Raw genomic sequence first — 21,899 nt, 5'->3', positions numbered from 1 at the left:
ATTGAAGCTGAAAGAAGTTTGGGATCTAGTGATTTCTATATCATTACTTTTGGTATAAAAATAAATTTAAACTTAAAAAATGATATAAAAAACCAAAAAAAAAAAAAAAAAAAAAAGTAACAATGAACTTGAAATTCACACGAGTAATTTAATTTGCGAAGGCGAGAAAGAAGGAATCGAATTGAATTGAAGTTATGAAGGCCTTGATTTCCACTGCAAATGCAATTCAATGGAGTCCTCATTCCTCTCTCAAATCCACGGTCAAGCTTCTTCATCGCTCCCGATCTCCTTCTCGCTTCTCGTGCTCTTTCAGGTTGGAAGGTCAAGGTCATGGAAACGCAGACATTTCTCAGGTACAGAATCGCTATATCTTGCTTACTTAATTCCCCTCTAATACCCATTTTTGACCGTTTTCAATTCTTGTTTTTTAAAGTCCATTAATGGGGGGATAATAAACAGGCCGAGATTTGGCAATACTTCAAAGAAGCTCAGCAGAGTAAGTCCCTATGCAAATGGATCCGGAATTTGAGTACTCGATTTTTTTTTTTTTTTTTTTTTTGGGTTGATTAATGGTGGTTTATTTGGTGTTGATGATTAGACATTATGTACTTGAACAAACAACGCGTAAAGGCCGTGGATGAGCTCAACCGAGTCAGTGAAGAGAACCACTCGCTTCGGGAAACTGTAAGCCGGCTTGAGGCCGAGAAAAAGCTAGCTCGTTTCGGGGAAGGTAACTTTTGCTCCGGCCCTCGTTTTTGTTGAATAGAGCTTAGTTTATTAATTCTGTGACTGTTCTATAATTTACAAAAACTTATAAGGTCGGTTTTGAGATATGTATAAAGCTAAATGTATAAGGTAAATTTTCGGGGAATTTTGATTTTTGTGGTGTCTGATGAGTCTCTTCATTTATGTATCGGTTTGATCAAATGATATACAATTTTTTTCTACACTTGGGCAATGTTGTTTGGCTGAATTGAGTCGAGTCTATGTAGAAAGTCAGACGCTGTGTTGGGAATTACTGCTTCGAATAGACTCGCTGGTTCTAACGGGAATGATTGGCAACTCCGAATCGTCCGATTTGAGGAGGCTGATCATGGATTGTAGAGTTGGTCTACACGATGTTTTTTCCGGCGTTCGTGAAGGGAACGATGTCGAGTTTCTAGAAGCACTCCGTCGGTTCTTGGACAGAAGCAAAAGGTACACACATTTTTTTTTTCTAGATGTTTAATTGGATTTCGGACCCGGAGTGTCACATTCTTTTGATCATGAAAGATTCTCTTTGGCATCAAATGATTTTAGAAAGTATCATATTTCATGGATGGAATTTTATAAATTAATGAACTAATATTATTGCCTTGATGAATCGTACGCTAGAATATCTCTTTTCATGCTTTCCTTCCCCGGTTCTATTAATAATTTTTATTTTTATTCTCGACCCAGAAATGCATTCCATGTTGTCCACATATGCACTGAAATGGAACCATTGGTTTCTGTTGGATGTTTGGGATCTTATGTGATGGGATTATCGCGAGCCTTGCAGAGAAAGGGTCATCTCGTGGAGGTTATATTACCCAAGTAATCAACATGATCTAGGATTATTTTATTCTATTTTTGATAGATTTTTTTTTAAAATTTATTCCCAATGACTTTGCACTGGACATAGGTATGAGAGCCTGGACCTAGAAGCAGTTCAAGGGCTGCGTGAAATCGATGCGGATTCTTATTCATACTTTAATGGCCAATTACATGAGAACAGAATTTGGAATGGGTTGGTAGAGCTCATTTTTTTTCTTCTCATGGGACATTGTAAGAAACTATGTTTTAAAACACCTACTTTTTTTTATTTGTTTTGTTTTTTGCAGTGTTGTTAGTGGTATCGGAGTTACTTTAATTGAACCACGGCTTTACTCTTCCTTCTTCAACCGTGAGCTGATATACGGCTACTTGGACGACTTCGAAAGGTTAGAAATAAAACTATTTCGGGTTTATTCTTAGTTCCCCTAAGTCATTGATATTTTTCACGTCGATGATTACAATCATACCAACATTTTAACTTTTTATTGTTAAAATCGCCTTTTATGATTCTCAGATTTTCCTATTTTTCGCGTGCTTCTTTGGATTACATATTGAAATCCGGAAAACGGCCCGATGTATTACACATCCACAATTGGGAGACCGCTATCGCTGGACCACTCTTCTGGGATGTCTTTGAAAAGCAGGTTTACCTTTATTAACACAAATGAAGAACTAACGACTTGGATATCAGTTTTTTAGTACTTGTAACTTTAGATATCAGCTTTAAAAATGTTATGATTAAGCTTGTGAGAAATTGAAATGTTAGATGTGTAAAAGAGTGAAGAGCAGTAGATTAATAGATTGGACGATGAATCCATGAAGAGGTTTTTAGATCCGTTGCTCTCTTTAGTTAAAAAGTTACGGTCTGTGAATGTGATCGGGTTATACAATTACTTGACTAGTTCACATGGAAATGCCAATAAAGACTTTAAGTGAGAATGAGCAACTATTTCTCTAGATCATATTTCAGTTAATAATCCTATATGGAGTTTTAAGTTCATGTAAAGGCTATTTATTTTTAAATGTTTTTTTTATGTCAGATTTTGACGTAAAGCTATTTTATTAGAGAAGCTCTCTCAGTTTTACTTCTGTTCCATATGCGATCTTCAATTCCAACAAATGATCCTTTTAGAAGTGTAATTTTTCTTCGATGATTGTTCGTTCCTTAATTAGTATTTTTTTTGTTTTTTTATTACAGGGACTAGCTAGAAGGTACAAAAATATTGTTCACATGCCAGAACTTAAATCTACAGGCAAGAGCTGTTTCATTTCATGTCCCGCTTCATGTACTCTCATACTTATAGTGTATAGAGAAACCAGAAAAAATAGCATTATGCGGACTTGATCCTCGCAGTCTTCACCGAGCCGATCGTTTGCAAGACAGCGATTAAACTCATCTCGTCAACCTTTTAAAGGTAAAAATCACTTTATTATTATCTTTTTAATATAAAATCTTTGATTATAGTTCCTTGCTAGCTCTCTTATTTATAAGGCCAAAATATGTAGTTTGGCCTGCAAGTTTCATCAGAAAAAGTTCAATTCATGCACCATTTCTATCTTGGGTTAAAACTGTATCAGAGAACACAGTATGCAGAATTTTGAAAACACAGTTGATTGAAACATATATCTCTATATTGACGAGCAATTTCTTTTCCTTCTACAATGGTTCTCACGTTTTTATTTAATTGTTTTTAACGTTATTACATGCCAAGAGTTCTTTAGCTTCGTGTCATGTCTTGAGTTTTCCCGCGTGTATTATAAGTTTTCAGGGTGGAATTGTGTATGCCAATAAAGTGGTGGTAATGTCGTCAATGCATTCGAAAAGCAAGATTATTCAGAGTCTTAGCCATGGCTTGGAATCTACTTTGAATGCTAACAAGTAAGTTTATACATTTAAAGGCCAATCCTTGAATTTAGTCTCAGAATCTTTAGATATATTGGTAAAGTTGTGTTGTACACTGCTGTTGGACGACCAAACACTATTCATAGGAAAAACAAATGATTCTTTTTAGGAAAAATGATTAAAGTGTTAACAAAACCAATAGTTGTTGGACTATTTTACTCAAAATATTTAGTTTCTATATAATCGTGGAAATGTCATTTTATTGCAGAATCACGCCTTTTTTTTGTTCTTCAGAAGATAGATAGGTATATATTAAAATATACCCAATGTTTCAGGGACAAGATTGTTGTTTCTCCTCTTGGATTTGAGAGCTCTACTTGGGATCCTTCCACAGACAACACTCTTCCGGAAAATTACACTGCGGATGACATCACCGGGAAAGCCTCTTGCCAAATCACACTACAACACTACACGGGATTATCTGAAAACACCTCTAATATAGTTGTAAGAATTCTAGTTTATTATTATTATTGTTTAGCCTTTGTTTTTTTTAAGAACGGTTTTACTATTTGATAAATTGAAAACCATATACATCATGTTACATCTTTGGCGATATAATAAAGTCTGAATAAGAAGGGAGACTAGGCATTGTTATCATTAGAAGAAACACTTCTAAATTCGTCTTTTGTTGCTATAAATAAAGCTTTTGAGAACTTCATTTAGATAATATATGTGACTTGTAACAGTTATTTTTACAATATTGAAATTTCTTTTTTTGGTGGGCCACAGTTTTTCTCCGATTTTTGGAGTTCCCCACGCATATTCTTGTTTATAGTTATTGTTTATTTTTTTACTCATCGACGTGTGTTATTGATTCTGTCTTAGGTCGGATGTATTCTCTCCGATGTTTCAGATGTTGATCTGGAAAATCTCAAGGCTGAAATTCAGAATGCTATCATCAGAGGTGTCCAGGTTGTTACACATATTTTCCACGTTGAAAAATGATTCGCATCGCAGCTTAAATTTTTATTTTAAATCAATATCCAAACTTGTGAGAAAAATTAAACTCACTTTTGCTACTGCCCATCTTTTTTTTTTTTTTTTTTTTTTGCATCAAGAGTTACATTTTTTTATAGAAAAAAAAACCTTGATTGGGAACTTTCTAGTACTTCAGTGCACTAGTTGATGCTTTCTTTTTCTTCTGTCAAGTACTTTATTTACATTACATTAGTTTCAGATGCATATTAATTATTGGCCTGATTGTTCTTCTGATGATCACAAAAAGATATGGGCTTTCGTATAATGAGTTGTGACACGTAAAAGCAATTATTTTGTGGCTTTTTCCCTTACGGTTTATCATCATAGGGAATGATAATTTGTCTAAAACAAACAGACGGCTTCAATCTTTCCAAGAAGAGCTTCAGGTACAAGCTGGACAGGCTATTTTTTTTTCCCTAGTAATGAAAGCAAGCTTGATTGAAACATCAAAATGTACCTCATTTTATTTTCATTACCTTTTCATGGGGTTTGTTTATCCAGATTTGTATTTCAAGCTGCATTAATTTCATTCGACTAAAAAATATACACGCAGGATGATAATGTACAAATTTGTCTCCAACATAACGAAGCGCTCTCTCATCTGATCTTTGCGGGATCAGACATTATCTTGTGCCAATCATATCACGACCCTGTTTCTCAAGCTCCGGTGAGTCTCTCTCTCTCTCTCTCATTAGTGATTATAAGGTAGAAACAGAACCATGTGATACTGAGTCTTGTGGCATAAAGTGTTTGCCTAGAGATTTTTATGAAACATGTTGAATTAGACTCTCATAACTTATACCAAGACCCGAAGCAAAACCCGTTTACTAAGCTTGATTCTCTTGTGTAAATGTTTTCCTAGGAACCTTATTTGTCTATATATATTCATTTTTATTTTTAAAACAGTTGAATTGCTTGCAATTTCAATTTTTTTTCGTTTGTGTTGATTATGTAGCTCAAGGCATTGAGATACGGAGCGGCTCCACTGGTAATTAACTCCAGTAAAAGCATATTCCGGTATCTCTCTCTCTCTCTCTCTCACGCGCTCGCGCACGCACACACACACACACATCGAAGACTATAAATTAATAAAATAAAAATGCTTACATAATAAAACTTGATATTTGCTAGAGAGTAAAATAATACGTAATATTCTTAACTATGAGCTAAAAATTGGCCAATTTGTTACATAGTAGACTACCGAGAATATTTAATAAATCAAAATTTTCAAGTAATTATTTTTTATCTTAAAATAAAATAAAATAAAATAAAAAAAGGAAAAAACAGTATAATGAAGAACAATATTTCCATAAAATCAAAAAATTGCAAGACAGTTTGAAAATGAAAAATTAAACTTTAGCCCAGGTCCATAAATTAAACTTTAATATTATATAAATTATATGTCTTATGCCTTTTTTATGAAATTTATAAACAATTAAGCTGCATTAAACTTATTATTTGTTAAATAGCCAATATTATGTTAATTATAATTAATTAGCCACTGATTATAATTAATTAACTTATTATTTTTTTTAAAGTACTTTTTAATTTATTGAACGATTTTAGTTCACTTTAGTGGATCTCCAACCCACTCCATAAAAGAGTGAGAGGTAACAAAATGAAGTTGATATTGCTGCAATTCAACTCTATTTCTCACTCTCCATAATAGAATAGAGTTAACGAATAGTTAAACTCTATTACAATTCAATTCCAAAGCAAGCCAGTAACCAAAGATTGTACAAAATAATGGCATTTTCAAACTAATAACAATTCAAATTGTAGAACAGCATGTAAAAGTTGACTATAAAACAATCAGTTACAATATCATCATTGAGATCATAGTGGATAAATAAATAAATAATATATCACTTGATGCACTATGAAATCACAACCAATATGGTAGTAGTCAATGGTCAAAAAGCTTCAATAATCGCAATAGAATAGGGATCAAACTTCAACTGTGCCCTTAATTATTTATTTCTTATAATTATTAATATAAAGACATCTTTATTATTTTATCGAGGAAAATGATTGAAATGTTAACTACAAATGTTAGCAGATGCTTGGCTAATTCTTTTAGAAGACTTCTCTTGCTAATTTTTAAACTGTTTTTGTACCATTTGCTATTTTTTTTTCCACATTAAATTATCAATACATCGATTCTCATGTTTTTTTAACAGACCTAAATCTGGGAGTATAGCTGGCACGGTGCATTCCTTGTTCACATTAGGAATCTTGTTTGTGTTGAACTTTGTGCACGAACGTGATTTGGGATTTTGAGCTTAATAATATCTTTACGAACATTTATTTCACATATGCATAAAATGGTTATTTTTTTTATTATCATTATATAATTTTATACAACGTCCGGTCCGCCGTCTATAACCGTTACCACAATAAATTTCAAAATAACCATAAAACACATGAAAATTATAATCAAAACAGATCAAATGTAAAAACAAAAAAATCTGGGCGGAACCAATGTAAGTCTACCCATGAATGCATACTTTATAAACTGTAATTACACACCTCTAAAACTAATACTCTACACCATTTTTTTTTATAAAAATTTCCTTTGAAGATTATAAAGTATTTAGAATAGAATTCAAATAAATAGTGAAAAAAACACCATTAGAAATTCAAAAACAGTTAGAAAAAAATATTAATTAAAAATTGAGAGCCATTTCATTAATAAAGAGCAGGAACGTACCCAGTTATTACACCTTCAAGACATAATGAGCATGTGAGTAATTTTTGTTTTCCTTTCGAGAAACAAATTTACACGTACAATTGGCAAGCTCGGATAATAACCTATGGCTATCGTAGATAATCGATAGGAATTTACAGTAATCGATAATATTGGTAATCCCTCTCGGATTCAATCAATCATTAGTAATTGTATATCTCTCGAGCTAAAAACATAGAATCATTGTTTAAGCAATTATTGTATCACTTACGTGTCTCTTAAGTGTTCTTAAGTCCCTGTTTAACGACAACTTGTGGGTTTTAATTAACGGCTCTAATGAGTTACGGTCAACTCTATTGTGAAAGACGTTGGTTCCACGAATTTATTTTATGTTACAATAATCTCACACGATTCACGTACGTGACAAATGTTAGCAGATGCTTAGCTGTTGCTTATACAAGACTTCTATTAGAAAACTATTTTATGTACCTTTTGCTAACACTACAACAAATACGACAACTACAACAAATACGACAATTACCGACGATTTTTTTCGTCGGTAATAACCCTATAATCGTCGCTAAATCTATTTAGCGACGATTATTATCGTCGCTAAATGTCCGTGCCTAAATATATTTAGCGACGATTTATTCGTCGCTAAATATTTACCGACGATATTAGCGACGATAATGTCGTCCCTAAATGTCGTGACGAGAAGTTTTTTTCCATTTTGAAACAGGTAATTAGCGACGACTTTGTCGTCGCTAATTCACGCGCTAAAATTTCCCGCGTGAATTAGCGACGACAAAGTCGTCGCTAATTACTTCTGTGTAATAATATTTAGCGACGACTTTGTCGTCGCTAATTATTATTATTATTATTTTTTTTTTGTCGTTAATTATTTATTTTTTATGGTTTTTTGTTTATGAAATTCTAAAATGAAAAATCAAATAAAAACTAAATTATATTATCCAAATCAAGAAATATATAAAATCCGGTTACGTACGTTTTCGGTTATCGAGAACTATATCTAATAAAACACTAGTCGCGACGTTTGCTTTGTCGTTCCGCCGCTCGTTTCCCCCCTCCTCGACGTGAAACGCTCTTTTGCTGGCGCTGAAGTTCTGCAGGCTGCGGCGTCGGAGTAGACTGACTTGGTCCGCCGGGCGTCGTCTGCTGGCTGGCGTCGGGAGTCATCTGCTGGCCACTCGTCGGAGTGTGAACGCCGGCCGTCGGAGTGTGGACGCCGGCCGTCGGAGTCTGCTGGCTGTGGGATGACGGAGCCAGCTGCGAACTCTGCGAAAATTGGGACATGAACGAGCTAAGGTTGAGGCCGGGCACCTGACTCTGTATTGTCTCGGCGAACGCGGCGAGGGTCGATGTCAACACCTCCTGCGAGATATATCCTGGTTGCGACGTCCCAGCCTCCGAACCGTAGACTTCGGCGACTTCAGCCGCCATCCGTGCTCCCTGTGGCACCAAACGTCCGACGCATGTCAAGTGATCAGTCCGCGAACCCATAATATCGCGGATCGCCTGCTGCTCTAGGACGGAAATATCAACGTCCGCTCCTTGGTGCTCAGCCTCCGCTCGCAACGTGTTGAACCTAGCGACCAGTCGATCCTGATATAATTAAGTAGCTAGTTTATATTAATCGAAAAATAAGAAAAATAAATATAAACTTTCATAACGTGCGGAGGCTTCAGGAGTCAGCCATTCAGACTTGTCGGACTGATGTTGGCGCTTGTAGTTCGCAAACAAGCTCTCGAAAGCGCCTGTCTCGGCGCTCTTCTGCATGTAAACAAAACTTCAAGTGTTAGATAATTTTAACGATTTGATGTATCATATAAACATAAAACTTACGTTCTTCATGCGGTGGGTCGAGAACCCAATCGTCCCCTGTCGAGTCTTCGTCTTCTTCTTCGCGCGATTCGCCTTGTTCTTCGCTTGTATGGCCTGTAATATAAGTAAACGTACACGTAAATAACAAATCGTTTAATAAAAGGGTAAACACATATTTAACTTAAATGATTTGATTACCTTAAACTCATCGCTCGTATATCGTTGTATCAGCGGTTCCATTCGGTGTCGAGCTTAACGGTCCTCGGTTTCAGCGACCGCGCCACCTGTACGCTGCTCTTGCAGTCGATGTCGAACCATGACCGCAAGGTATGCCTCGCGAAGACTCGTCTTCGCGTCTCGAATGATTGCCGCATCGACAATCGCCTTCTTCTTCCCGGTTGCATCACCATCGACTCGAATGTCGTACTTGTCTCGAATCGCTGCTCGGATCTCGGCCTCCTTCGCCGGTCCCACGTTCGCATTCGTCCACCTTGGGACCGTAGGCGAGATCTTGTCTCGGACGACCAACCCGAGCGTGTTCGCGAACGTCGCGAGATCCGGATCCATCTCGTGCTCTGGCTGCAAGAACGACTGAAACTCCTCGTTATAAACGACTTCCTTCACCCCGGGGCGCCGTGCACGCTCAGATCGAAGCCCGACCGTCGGCCCACGCACGGCCGGTTCGATATCCTCGTCTTCTTCTTCGACGCCATCACGTATGGGCGCCGACTAGCAATAATTCGGGAGACGGGCTAAGAAGTCATCCCCGCCTCCGCTGCCTCCAGCTCCTGTAGCCGCAGCCATCTGAAATTCAAAACAAAATTCACGATCCTACCGAAATTTCGGCAGAACCTGCCCTATAAACTTAACAATCCGGCATCAAGCCTTTAACTTTAAAACCTGCATAGAAACATCCTAAAACTAACAATAAATCCAACCTCAGTGGTTCGATTATTAAAATTCATAATCCATCACATTTTTAATCATTTCTAACAACAATTAAATACAATTCCATTTAATTTTACATGTTTTTACATAATTTAACAAATATAAATATTTATAACTAATATTAAAATTTATAACTAATTTAACAAAACTAATTTCAATATATATATATATATATATATATATATATAGAGTTATAAGTTGTACAAAACGAAATTTCAATAAAAATACATTATGTAAATTTTTATAACTATCGTAAATAAGGCTTTGTAGCTAAATAACCAATTATCCTAACATTAATATCGTAATTATCCTCACTTAAATGAGAGAAGTACGGGAAGGCAGTATAGTTTTTTTATGAGATTCGTAAACAACTAGCCACTTGAGGATAGAAGTTTTAAAATAATAGCCCAACTATTAGTTTATTAGGGAAATAGCCCAAATTATTTTGAGTTTCCAAAATTGTCCTTTACCCCCAATTTCGTACGTTTTATTCCTCCAGACCCACCTCTTTTTCTTCTTCTTCGTCTCTGTGGTTCTTCTTCTTCGTCTTCTGTGGAGCGAGTTCTACAAGCCTAGCACACCATTCCCGGACCGTGAAGCTTGAAAATATAATCTCTGCCATGAAGAATCACACTCCGACCAGCGATTTCCTTTTGGACTCTCTCCCCGCCGCCGAGCCTCCGGCGATCAAAGATCCGACGGCGAGTCGACGGGATCGCCCACGCGCCGCCGCTTCGGAGAAGGGGAAATGGCTTCTCCAGGCGTTTTGCCGTCGTTCCCGGTGCCGGAGTCGAGCTCCGCGACGGCGATTGCGTCAAGATCGGCGAGGCGACCTCGATCTTGGCCAAATCTGAGACAGGTATGTTGTTTTTCAAATGGTAAATATTATTTACTATCGAACGGCGATTTGTAAATATTATTTACTATCAAGGTGTTATGATTTGGACAAATTGGAACGAGCCGACGAGTATGTGTAACATTACTGCAGTTATTTTTCTTTTGTTTTGAAATTTTTTTTTCCCTGTGGAAACTAATGTATGATTGGAATTCCAACTACGGTGTGTGGAATTGTGGTTACGTCTTTATTTTCGATTTTATGGGAGTACTTGCATTGCATTGGCTGTTCTTTTTTTCGAATTTAAAATTTATTTAGGCTAATTTCATTTTGCACGTTTTACTATGAAAGATGAAGAGAAGAGATCACACTATAAACGACATTGACTTTCTCGCTTCAAGATGTTGGTTTTTTCAAATGGTAAATATTATTTACTATCGAACGGCGATTTGTAAATATTATTTACTATCGAACGGCGATTTGTAAATAATATTTACTTATCATTTTTATGAATAATCTAACCCAAAATCGTTCGGAGATGACGTCTAGGGTTCAGTTAATAATATTTACTTACAATTTAATGGTTAATCTAACACAAAATTGAGCGGAGATGAGGTCTAGGGTTTCAGTTTGGGTGTTTTATGAGATCGCAAAGAATTGTTAATAATATTAACTAACCAATTTACTTCGTCGGCGCCGGAAGTGGAGAGATTGAAGGATTTGAAATTACCAGAGATTGAAGGTTGAGATACTCACCATTTTTTCTTCGTCGGCTTCGGAAGTGGAGAGATCGTCGGTTTCGTGTTCGCGAATGAGGGTAAAAGAAATTCGTTTGGCGGAGAGGTTTGTTTCGAATGAGGGAATTGTGTTTTGCGCTCTATTATTTGAACTAAGGGTAATATAGGAATATTAAATTGTTTGGTAGTGGATTGGGCTACTTACTTAAATTTTGTGATAGTTGGGCTATAATTTTAATAGAGGGGGTCAATTTGGGCTAGATACCTAGCCGCCCCTTTTTTTATTAGTAGATTATTAAATCGAAATGAAATGAATATTATGTTGAAAGGATATCAAATCTTTCTTAATTTATTAGTAGATTATTATGTTGAAAGTTGTCATATAATCGAAATGAACCGCTCTAAGTCTAATAATTTCATATAGAGTATAATAAAAATATAAATTATGTAAATATAACTAATTAATACTAATTTCAATATTTATAAAATTTATAATAAATATATAATTCATTTATAACTAATTAATTCATTTATAATTTATAAAATTTATAACAAATATATAATTCTAAAAAATATAAATTATGTAAATATAACTAATTAAAATAAATTTATAACTAATATATAACTAAAGTTATATATATATATATATATTAATTCTATAAATAATTAATATATAACTTTATATATATATATAAAGTTATAAAAAAAAAAAAACTTACCGATGTCTGTGGGGAGCGGGGAAGACGGCGGGGAAGCGGGGAGCGCGCGGGAAGGTGTCGGCGGGGAAGCAGCTACGGCGTCGGCGGCGGAGCGGTGGAGTAGTGGCGGAGCGGCGGAGGAGCTGCAACGGGAGAGAGAGAGGTAAGGAGAGAGATGTGAGGAGAGAGAGAGAAGTGAGGAGAGAGAGACTTACCGGGGAGGTAGAGATCGGCGTCGACTGCGTTGGCGGCACACGGCGGAGGAGCCGCACGGCGGAGGAGAGGAGAAACCAGAGAAAAATGGGGATTATTTTAGGGTTTGGGAGCGAATGAGGGAACCAGGTCGCGATCTGGTATTTAAAGACATTTAGCGACGTTAAAATCGTCGCTAATTGATTTCAAATCGTCGCTAAATGAACTTAATTGAACCAGGCATTTAGCGACGATCTATTCGTCGCTAATAGTAAATTTCACACCTTTAGCGATGACCAAATTGTCGCTAAATCATTTCGTTTTAATTAAATGGGAGGGATTTTTCCCTCTTTAAAATTCGTCAAAATTCGAAAACATTTAGCGACGATTATTTCGTCGCTAAATGTATAGCGAAGATAAAAAAAATATCTAGCGACGATAAAATCGTCGCTAATTATTTCCCCGCGAACTTAGCGACGACAAAAAAGAATTAGTGACGATAAAGTCGTCGCTAATTATCTTTGCCGCCAAACTTTAATATTTTTCGCCTAAAAAAATTAGCGACGATAATATCGTCGCTAAAAGGGTGATTAGCGACGATTTATTAGCGACGATAAAGTCGTCGCTAATAGTTTCGTCGCTAAATGTGGTATTTCTTGTAGTGTAACAAATAAAATTTATTCGTATATTAAATTTATCCAGTCTGGTCTAACCTCCTTATCACATGGATCTAACATATAGAAATATTGTCAACTCTAGTTTACGGTATCTCCCTCTCGGAATCAATAATTTTTAATTGTTACGTGTCTCAGGTTAAATTTAAACCACTGTATAAGCCATTATTGCATCCCTTAGATGTCTCTTAATTGTTCTTAAATCCCTATTTAACAATTTGTGAGTTTTTACGGAATCAAATATGTTTGTTTAAGAGGACTTCTCCAACTAAGTTAATAAACTGGTTTTGTTTTGTACAACTTGCTATTTAACATTTAATTATATTGTCTGGTGTAACTTCCTTATCACATGGATCTGAAGATATATGTTCACATTTTTATTTAAACAGATCCAAGCTTGGGAGTAGGGCTGGCCTGGTGCATTATATATTTATTATGTTAGTACTAAGATGGGACATTTTTTATGGCCATATATATGTTAATTAAATTAGCATGTCCTGTCAGTCAGAGGCACTATAAATATGTGTTTCTTGATCTAATACTATTACAAACATAGCGTTGAGAGAGCATTAGAGTGAGTGAGTGAGTTGAGCTGTGAAAAAAGTTTCAAAGTTGAAAGATGGCTGAAGCTGTGGTTTCGCTGCTGATTGAGACTCTGGTTCCCATGGCAATCGATGCAATCGGAAGGGAGATCAAGCTGGTGAAAGGAGTCAAAGAAGATGTCGAAAAACTGAAGACTAGTCTTGAGGACATTCAAGCTGTTCTCGAGGATGCTGAGCAGAAGCAGCTGAATGACGCTGATGTGAAAAGATGGCTTAAGAAGCTCAAGAACGCTTCCGAGGATGTCGAGAACGTTCTGGACGATTGGAGCACGGCTGTTCTCCAGCACGAGATCAAGAAAAAAGAAGGCAAAGCTCTGGAGAATTCTTCTTCTTCTTCTTCAAACAAGGTGTGTTTTCCGGTTTCTTTCTCTTGCTTCTCTTGCACCAAAATCGGTCGCCTCGTTATGCACCGTGATATTGCTCTCAAAATTAAGCAACTTAACGGAGAGTTGGCTAGGATTTCCGAAGAAAAAAATAGGTACAATCTCAACATAAACACTGTTGTTGAGAGGTCTCGGCCACTTGGGACGATCTCCCTTGTCGACGTGACCAAAGTTCATGGTCGAGACGAGGAAAAGAGTCTTTTAGTGAGCAAGTTATTGTGCGAGAGCAGTACCGATGAGGATGATGGGAGATCTTCCCTCCATATCATCCCCATTGTGGGACCGGGGGGTCTCGGAAAAACTACTCTCGTTCAACTTGCTTATAATGATGGGGCAGTTAAGTCCCACTTTGATAAGCGAGCTTGGGTGTGCGTCTCCGATCCTTTCGACGACATCAAGGTCGCGAAAGCGATCGCTGAAGGCCTTGGAAGCTCTACTCAAAGCTTTGAACTGAATGCCGTTGTCAAACGCATTCATGAGTCCATTGAGGGAAAAAGAGTTCTCATTGTCTTGGACGATGTCTGGCTTGAAAACCACAGTAGATGGGAGAGTTTAGGAGAGGTTCTTAGGAAAGGGGGTAGGGGAAGCCGGGTTTTAGTGACCACGAGAAAGCAAGAAGTTGCGAGGATGATGGGAGTGGCCACGAACCAGACAATTAGTCTAGGAAAGTTGAGTGAAGAGCATTGTTGGACGATTTTCAGCCAATTGGCGTTCATGGAGATGAATCCCGAGGAGCGTCAACAATTAGAACCTATCGGTCTGAAAATCGCTGCTAAATCAAGAGGCTCGCCTCTAGTTGCTAAAACTCTTGGAAGTCTTGTGCGGTCTAAAAAGACGATGAGGCAGTGGGAAGACATTTTGCGTAGTCAACTGTGGGAGTCAAAAGATGCTAAAGTTAAGGAGGTTTTTGCTCCTTTTCTGCTAAGTTACTACGACCTTCCACCGCTGGAAAAACGCTGCTTTTTGTTTTGTTCGGTGTTTCCTCAAGACCATGTTATAAAGAGAGATGATCTAATCGAGATGTGGATGTCTCACGGTTACTTAGGCCGAAGTGTAGATTCGTGGGATGTAGGTCGAGATTGTTTCGAGAGTTTGGCTATGCGGTCATTTTTTCAAGATTTCACAGAGGATAGACGTACTGGAGGCGTTGAGTGCAAAATGCATGACATAGTTCATGATTTTGCCCATTTTTTGACGGGCGATGAATACGTTTATATGGAAGTTGATGAATACGAAGACGAAGTAGAAAATAAGGCGGTGGTGGTAGAAGAAAACACTCGTCACTTGACTCTCAAAGGGTGTCTTCCTAATTCATTAGGAAATGCGAACAATTTGCGCACGCTTTTCTTGCTGTCAAATTGGGTCGAAGAAGAGATGTTAGTGTTTTCTCAACTTACATGTCTTCGGACTTTGAGTTTGGAGAATTGCAATTTGGAACGATTATCAGAGGATATTGGTCTATTGAAACACTTGAGATATCTAGACTTATCATGGAATGATGATTTGATAGAATTGCCGAAGAAACTATTCGACCTCTGTAATCTGGAGACCTTGAAACTCAAGGGTTGCGCGGTCTTAAAAACACTACCAGAGTGCATCTCAAAACTAGTCAGCCTAAAACATCTCTACATTGATGGGTGTGTGAGGTTAGAGGGGCTTCCGAAAGGGTTAGGAAAATTAAGTGGTTTGCAAAGTCTAGACATGATAGTGGTGCCCAAGGAGAGGGGATCCTATCTACACATTGGAGATCTAAACACAATGAAACACCTTCAGTTTCGAGGGCTTCTAAGGATCCAAGGGTGTATAAGAAACACAGGGTTGACAGTGGATGATGTCCCGAAGCTGAACCTCAATGGCAAACCGCATGTGCTTGCGTTGGAGTTGGTCTTCAGACTCCGTTCTGAGTTGTTGGAGTTTGTAGATAGCAACAATCACGACACCGAAATCCTGAGTTCCATTCATCCACATCCCAATTTGAAATCTCTGTTCATTGGGAATTACTTGGGTCTCACCGCGTGGCCCGCTTGGATGATGTCTCTTTCCAATCTCACCTGTCTTAGATTAGATGAATTCGTGAATTGCGAGACTTTACCTCCGCTTGGGAAATTGCCTTCACTCAAGGCTCTGACACTGCAGAGGTTCCGCAAGATGTGTTGGGTGGGTGAAGAATTCCTCGGAATCACTGAAGCCGATCGAGAGGTCATTTCATTTCCGAAATTGGAAGAGCTTGGTTTCTACCGCAATCCACAGTGGAGAGTGTGGGAAGGATGTTGCACAAAGACGACAACAAAAATCATGCCATGTCTACGCAAATTGAGCATTGGATTTTGTGGAAGCCTTGAAACACTACCAGAGTTTCTGAAAATGACGCCACTGCAAGAGCTGTCCATTGGATATGAATCCCACACCTTGCAAAGGCAGTGCCAGAAAGAGGTCGGGAAGGAATGGCACAAGATTTCGCATGTCCCCAACATCCTCTTCAATGGTTTGGATTAAAAAACGGAGTGAGAGAACTTTCTGGTAATTTCATTTCCTCCTTTCTTCCAAAAAAAAATTGAGATGTTTGGTATTATCATACAGATTAAACACTTGCATTAGCTTTTTTCCTCTGAAGATTTCAAGATCCAAAAACATAATTTTTCGTCTCTTGTGATTCTCGCAATGATGTTTTGTTTTGAACAAGTGTATTCGATTTTATTTATGTAAGCTTAGTTGATGATCATGATCATAGACCACAGCTGGATTTTCTAATATTTGATTTCCAGGTGACCATCGCTTATGGGGCTTTCAATTTAACTTCTCAAGTTCGAGAACATCGATTGGAACAAGATTAATGAAAAATGGGTATGAGAAGAGTGCTCATTTAAATCAACGTGCAATCAGTTTCCCTTGTTCTATAAGCTAAATCCAATGCTTGATTATTGAAAAAACTTGCAGGAGAACACTACTGGACATGCACCGATGGATTGCAAATAGTCTGATGTTTAATCATGTTATGCGAAAATGCAATCAGTCTCGTACGTACGTTAAAGCCTAGCTTCTTCTTCCTCACTACAATTTTCGGTTCACTCCTTTTCTTCCTTCCCCAATTCTTGAGAAATTCTGAACCGTCTTCCGAGTCTCTGCCATATATGAGCCTAGCCGAGCCTTGCCTTGACTATCTGGTATTTTTCTAATCTTTTTGTTTTGACTCTAATTTTTTACGTTTACCTTCGTTTTGTTTTGGTAACTCTATCATAAATTCACAATCCTCTAATTTCATTGATATATATATATATACATATATATATATAAATAAAAAAATAAAAAATCATCAACCCTTGTGCATCTGGACAAGTCCACTAAGTATAGACTAATTTCTGCTGTTGTAAATGCGGTCTAGCTACCGATGAAGCCTCTCTCAGTTTCTTTAATTTTTGAATGCGCGCTATGTGTTTGAGAATTTGTTGTTAGCATTCAGTTTGATGTACTGTTCTTTTCCATTGTTGTTCTTGATTTGATGTGATTAATTATATCAGATTTCGCCTACAGACACCGATTGGAATTCATTTCGGTGATACTCCTGATTGATTATTAGTAATTATTGATCAGTTGTTTCATAAGATAGTGGTACTAGTACAGAGTAGAGAGTAGTGAAAAAAGCAGAGCTCAATCTTAGCCACAACAAACTCACGCACACCCATTCCAAACCTTCTTCCCTCAGAAAAGGTCTCTCTCTCTCTCTCTCTCTCTCTCTCTCTCTCTCTCTCTCTCTCTCTCTCTCTCTCCTAAAGACTGAAGTTTGATCTTCTTCTTTTATGAGTAAAGTTTGAATCTTGAGATTTTTGGTTGATATATGGTTGGTTTTGGTGTAGAGCTCCGATGGGAAAGAGACTAAAGTCTATAACTTTTTGGACCAAATATTTCGAAACGGGTGTGGGTCAGAAGTACACGCAAGGGTTGAGAAGCTTAAAGATCGACAATCAGGTCCTACTCGATAATTACGCTCAGGGACGGAGTGTCTCCACTGGTTCTTGTCTCAGGGCTCTGCAGATTCGCTCCAAGCGCTCCAAAAAGCACGTCCATGAAACAAACAAGGATAACGGGGCGTTGTATTTTCCCAAGGAGTTTCACAAGTGAGTTCGACAAACTTGTTTTTCAGTTTTGCTCGATCTTTGTTTTTTTTAATTGTTCTCTTTTGTTCCCTTATTAATTATTGGGGTAATATGTGAATCGGACCACAGATACGCATTGTTCTTCCCAAGCATGAACACTTGAAAAATATGATGGCACAACATCTGAAAAAGAATTGGTAAATTCGCATACAAAGTTGTTGCCTTTGGTTTTCCTTGATGTGATCGTAGTTTTGTTGAACTTAACGTAATAGGTTAAATCAGCTTGCTCAACATTTTATGGACATAGACTTGCACGGTGCTCTTCTTTCAGGTAAACCCCTTATGTGTATTTGTCGAAGTAGCTTCTTATTGTTAATATTGTTATTATCATTTTCTTAAACTAAAGCCTAGTCTGTGTGTTTTCAGTTATTGACTGTAAAACTGCTTCTCTCACCGGGGTGAGTGGCATTATGAATGATAAGTTCCAAGGTAAAACTTTTTTTTTTTTGCCTAAATCATAACTCGTTTTTGTTTTATCGCCAAACATTGATGGACTATATTCCAGTTGTGCCCAAGAAGTGTTCCATCTTCGTTTTCCAATTCGACATGTGGAAGGTGACTCTGTTCGGGGACAAGCTCACCTCAAGAAATACCACTAGACTATGACTCGTAGAAGAAATATTTCAGACTTTCAAGCGGATTTTCCTTGGTTCCAAATCCTTTACAGGTCTCTATCTGGGTATCAAATTGACAATCTAAGTTACTTATGAGCCTGGTAACAACCATCTTTCAACTGTACTTAACATCGATGGCTGCGATTGGAACGAGACAAATGAAAATTGGGTATGGTTCTAACAGTGACTCATTAATTAACTAAACTTGCAATCAGTTTCCCTTATCGTTAAAAGCCAAATCCAATTTGTGTTTATTGAAATTACTTGCAGAAGAACAGTGATGAACATGCAATGATGGAATGCAAATAGTCCGAGTTTTATTTTGTAAAGAGAACGCAAGAGTTTTAAGCTTGTAATCTTTCTCAATTGTTGATTCCGATGGATCAGTCGGGGCTGGCGTGTTGGTCTGCGTGTGGTCCCACTGGTCTACGGCTTTTTTGTATTTAAGGTCCCTCTTTCTATTTGTAAGAAAAAGTCGAAACTCACTTTCTTCTTGTGAGGAGTTTAAAGTGTTTCCCAACAGAACTTGTCAAGGGAAGAAGATATTGCCTCTATGCGTTGTCGTGGGAATCTCTTCTATTTCATTTTAGCCTTGGCTCCTCAAAGGCTTTTGCCTCTGTATAAATATAAGTTTTGTTTCTTCAAACTCACCTCAAGAAATACGACCGGACTATGACTCGTTGTAGAAATATTTCGTACTTTCAATCAGGTTTTCCTTGGTTCCATATCATTTACAGGTCTCTCAGTGGCCAGAATCTGTTTTAACTAAGCTTCCTAGACTGAAGTGCGATACATGAATGACTCCCAGACTAAACCTCAAAGTGCATTAAAGGCACAAAATATTAACCAACACTATAGTATGCTTATTTATTACTACACACAACACAGGTAATCATTATGCTCCTTCTGTTTTGTGGGAGCAGATATTGGCAGATATGCCGTCTAATGATGACCACCAGTGGCGGAGCCAGAAATTTCTATGAGTGAGGGCAAATTTGAAAAAAAAAATCAGGGGGCAAATTTGAAAACATTATATAAATTAGGGCTAAAATTATAAGGTAAAAATTGCAATTTTAAAAAGAATAATTAGACAGACTAGCCAAATTCAAACGTTGATATTGCATATTAGCCAATGTTTATATGTATTTTGAGAAATAGCCAATCGATAACGTGGTATTTCAGTCAATATTTTTGCTTCCAGTTTTGCCATTTTTTAATATTTATTTTTTAAACAAAAAATATAATTAAAGAAAATAAAATTGATTGCTAACGTATTATGCGTTAATTGCCAAGATATTCTTATTTGAGAACTATAGGAAACTGCATTGGAGTAGATACATGCATGAATTAAAAGTTATTTCTACTTGCCACAAATGTATTAAATTAATTTTGTTATTTACTATAAGAAATATATTATAATTTTTCGCTTAGTAACTTTGCAAAGATTTATATGTGGGAACCTGCTCAGCGATAGTACATGCACGGATAAATTTGAATAGACCAAATAAATAAGGCACACGGCGATGAGATTTACATAAACTATCTAAAATATAGTGTAACAATATTAATTTCAAAATATTTGTTCTCTCTCTCTCTCCATAAGATTGCAAATCTCCTCGAGGGCGATGAAGGCGTGAGAGGAGTGCGGCTATGTAGGCATGGACGAGCTTCTCGCGGCGATCGGCTTTAGCAGCTCGAGGAAGCCATGTCCGGCGCCGCCAATGTGAGGTTCCACTTCTGCCTACCCCTCGGCGTCGTCGCCGTCGTCCATGGCTTCACCGGAGAATCCTCCTGGCTGATCCAGCTCACCGCCGTCTTCCTCGCCGAGTCAGGCTTCGCCGTCTGTGCCATCGACCACCAGGGCCACGGCTTCTCTGATGGCCTCGTCACGCACATCCCCGTCGTCGACGACTGTATAACCTTTTTCACCGAATTCCGATCCCGATTCTCCTCACTCTCGGGCCACGGCGCCTTCTCTGACGGCCTCGTCCAAACCTTCTCTCTCTCTCTCTCTCTCTCAAGACTAGACTTAGAATCGTCATCAGACATATGTTGAGCATCGTAGCAGTGGAGGATCAAGGCGCGTTGTCTAGGGACCTCAAAATCTCTCTTTTGGAAATCAGTAGTTTATGTTTTAAATCGAAATATCACTTCTTTTGCTGTTTTTTTTTTTTGTTGGTTTGACTATTAACTACATTCCATGTTGTCAACAAAATTAGTTTTTGGTTTTTCTTTTATGTCACAGGAAAATTCTTAGAGGGCACACGAAAACTTTTTATTAAGAGGAAGTTGTGAAATCAACAGTTACAACATTGAGAATACTAGAAGAAGAAAAAAGGTTATATGAAACAAATAGTTATAGCTAAAAGAAAAACCGTCTCACGCTAGAATATGAGTAGCATAAGACTCTTTAAAGGTTGTGGCATATTGGTGCCACCATTTCATAGAACGACAAAAATGACATCGTTAGTGCACATGATATCTCGGGTCGTCTCTTGCAACATCGTGTGCGCTTTTGATCCATAAACAACATACTATTTTCAATTTATTGATCGTTTTTAGTTTATGTGGTCCTTGAGTGTTTGATGCATTTTAGTCTCTAAGATTTGGCTTATTGGCGTAAATAGTCTATGAATTTTTTTTATTGTGCTACTTAGTTTCTAATATATTTGTTAGAGCATTTTAGTCCTTGACGCTCTTATTGTCCAAGAAATTTTATTTTTTGAATAAAAATTTAACACTTTAACTACTTATAGCATTTAATTTATTAATTAGAATAACTTTAGTTTTGTAAAATAAACTAATGAACTTATACTATGAACATCCTAAAAAGACTTAACAATTAAAGCTTTTTAGATCATTATTTTATCTAAATTATACTTTTTAAATTTAATTTTAGTTTTTATATGTGTTTAAAGATGCTCAGGTGTTGAATTATATTTTTTAAATGAATTTGTTTCGAAAAGACTAAAAAAAAAAGCTACTAAATCGTTAGAGACCAAAATGCTCTAAATAAATATTTAAGGACCGAAACAGCATAATCATTAAAGTTAAAAGACCATTAACGCTAAAAACCCC

At 37.2% G+C, this 21,899-nt stretch overlaps 2 protein-coding genes and 1 pseudogene across 3 annotated transcripts; all 3 read left to right on the top strand.

The window, feature by feature from the left end:
* The first annotated feature begins 219 nt into the window (after nucleotides 1-219).
* LOC149399909 (putative starch synthase 4, chloroplastic/amyloplastic) lies at nucleotides 220-6,806 on the top strand (annotated as a pseudogene). Its single transcript, XR_016296292.1, has 16 exons — nucleotides 220-353; nucleotides 441-496; nucleotides 599-730; nucleotides 993-1,197; nucleotides 1,441-1,575; nucleotides 1,664-1,768; nucleotides 1,863-1,961; nucleotides 2,090-2,219; nucleotides 2,781-2,828; nucleotides 2,880-2,990; nucleotides 3,345-3,454; nucleotides 3,754-3,922; nucleotides 4,304-4,390; nucleotides 5,010-5,123; nucleotides 5,412-5,473; nucleotides 6,637-6,806. The product of XR_016296292.1 is annotated as a putative starch synthase 4, chloroplastic/amyloplastic (transcript).
* A 6,814-nt stretch (nucleotides 6,807-13,620) lies between these two features.
* LOC149399907 (disease resistance protein RGA2-like) lies at nucleotides 13,621-19,451 on the top strand. Its single transcript, XM_089610368.1, has 10 exons — nucleotides 13,621-16,573; nucleotides 16,819-16,897; nucleotides 16,991-17,217; nucleotides 17,572-17,761; nucleotides 17,908-18,168; nucleotides 18,277-18,344; nucleotides 18,420-18,478; nucleotides 18,574-18,636; nucleotides 18,713-18,990; nucleotides 19,092-19,451. The coding sequence occupies exon 1, from the start codon at nucleotides 13,688-13,690 to the stop codon at nucleotides 16,547-16,549; it is 2,862 nt and encodes a 953-aa protein (XP_089466494.1). The 5' UTR covers nucleotides 13,621-13,687; the 3' UTR covers nucleotides 16,550-16,573; nucleotides 16,819-16,897; nucleotides 16,991-17,217; nucleotides 17,572-17,761; nucleotides 17,908-18,168; nucleotides 18,277-18,344; nucleotides 18,420-18,478; nucleotides 18,574-18,636; nucleotides 18,713-18,990; nucleotides 19,092-19,451.
* LOC149399908 (ribonuclease MRP protein subunit POP4-like) lies at nucleotides 16,887-18,813 on the top strand. Its single transcript, XM_089610367.1, has 6 exons — nucleotides 16,887-16,897; nucleotides 16,991-17,074; nucleotides 17,908-18,168; nucleotides 18,420-18,478; nucleotides 18,574-18,636; nucleotides 18,713-18,813. The coding sequence occupies exons 1-6, from the start codon at nucleotides 16,887-16,889 to the stop codon at nucleotides 18,811-18,813; spliced, it is 579 nt and encodes a 192-aa protein (XP_089466493.1).
* Nucleotides 19,452-21,899: the final 2,448 nt, after the last annotated feature.

The sequence above is a fragment of the Urtica dioica genome, chromosome 4 (genome assembly GCF_054948205.1).
Source record: "Urtica dioica subsp. dioica isolate 48M chromosome 4, U.dioica_male_clone48M_v1_H2, whole genome shotgun sequence".
Taxonomy (NCBI): Eukaryota; Viridiplantae; Streptophyta; class Magnoliopsida; order Rosales; family Urticaceae; genus Urtica; species Urtica dioica.
Note: the sequence above shows the minus strand (reverse complement) of the source record. Positions and strands in the feature narration are given on the sequence as shown.

What these genes read in the sequence shown, in the direction of transcription:
- LOC149399907 (XM_089610368.1), top strand. Translation starts at nt 13,688, where the DNA reads ATGGCTGAAGCTGTGGTTTCGCTGCTGATTGAGACTCTGGTTCCCATG.
- LOC149399908 (XM_089610367.1), top strand. An exon ending in AAATGCAATCAGTCTCGTAC is followed by an intron (nt 17,075 to 17,907) that starts GTACGTTAAAGC and finishes GTTTTGGTGTAG; the next exon opens with AGCTCCGATGGGAAAGAGAC. An exon ending in TATGAATGATAAGTTCCAAG is followed by an intron (nt 18,637 to 18,712) that starts GTAAAACTTTTT and finishes ACTATATTCCAG; the next exon opens with TTGTGCCCAAGAAGTGTTCC.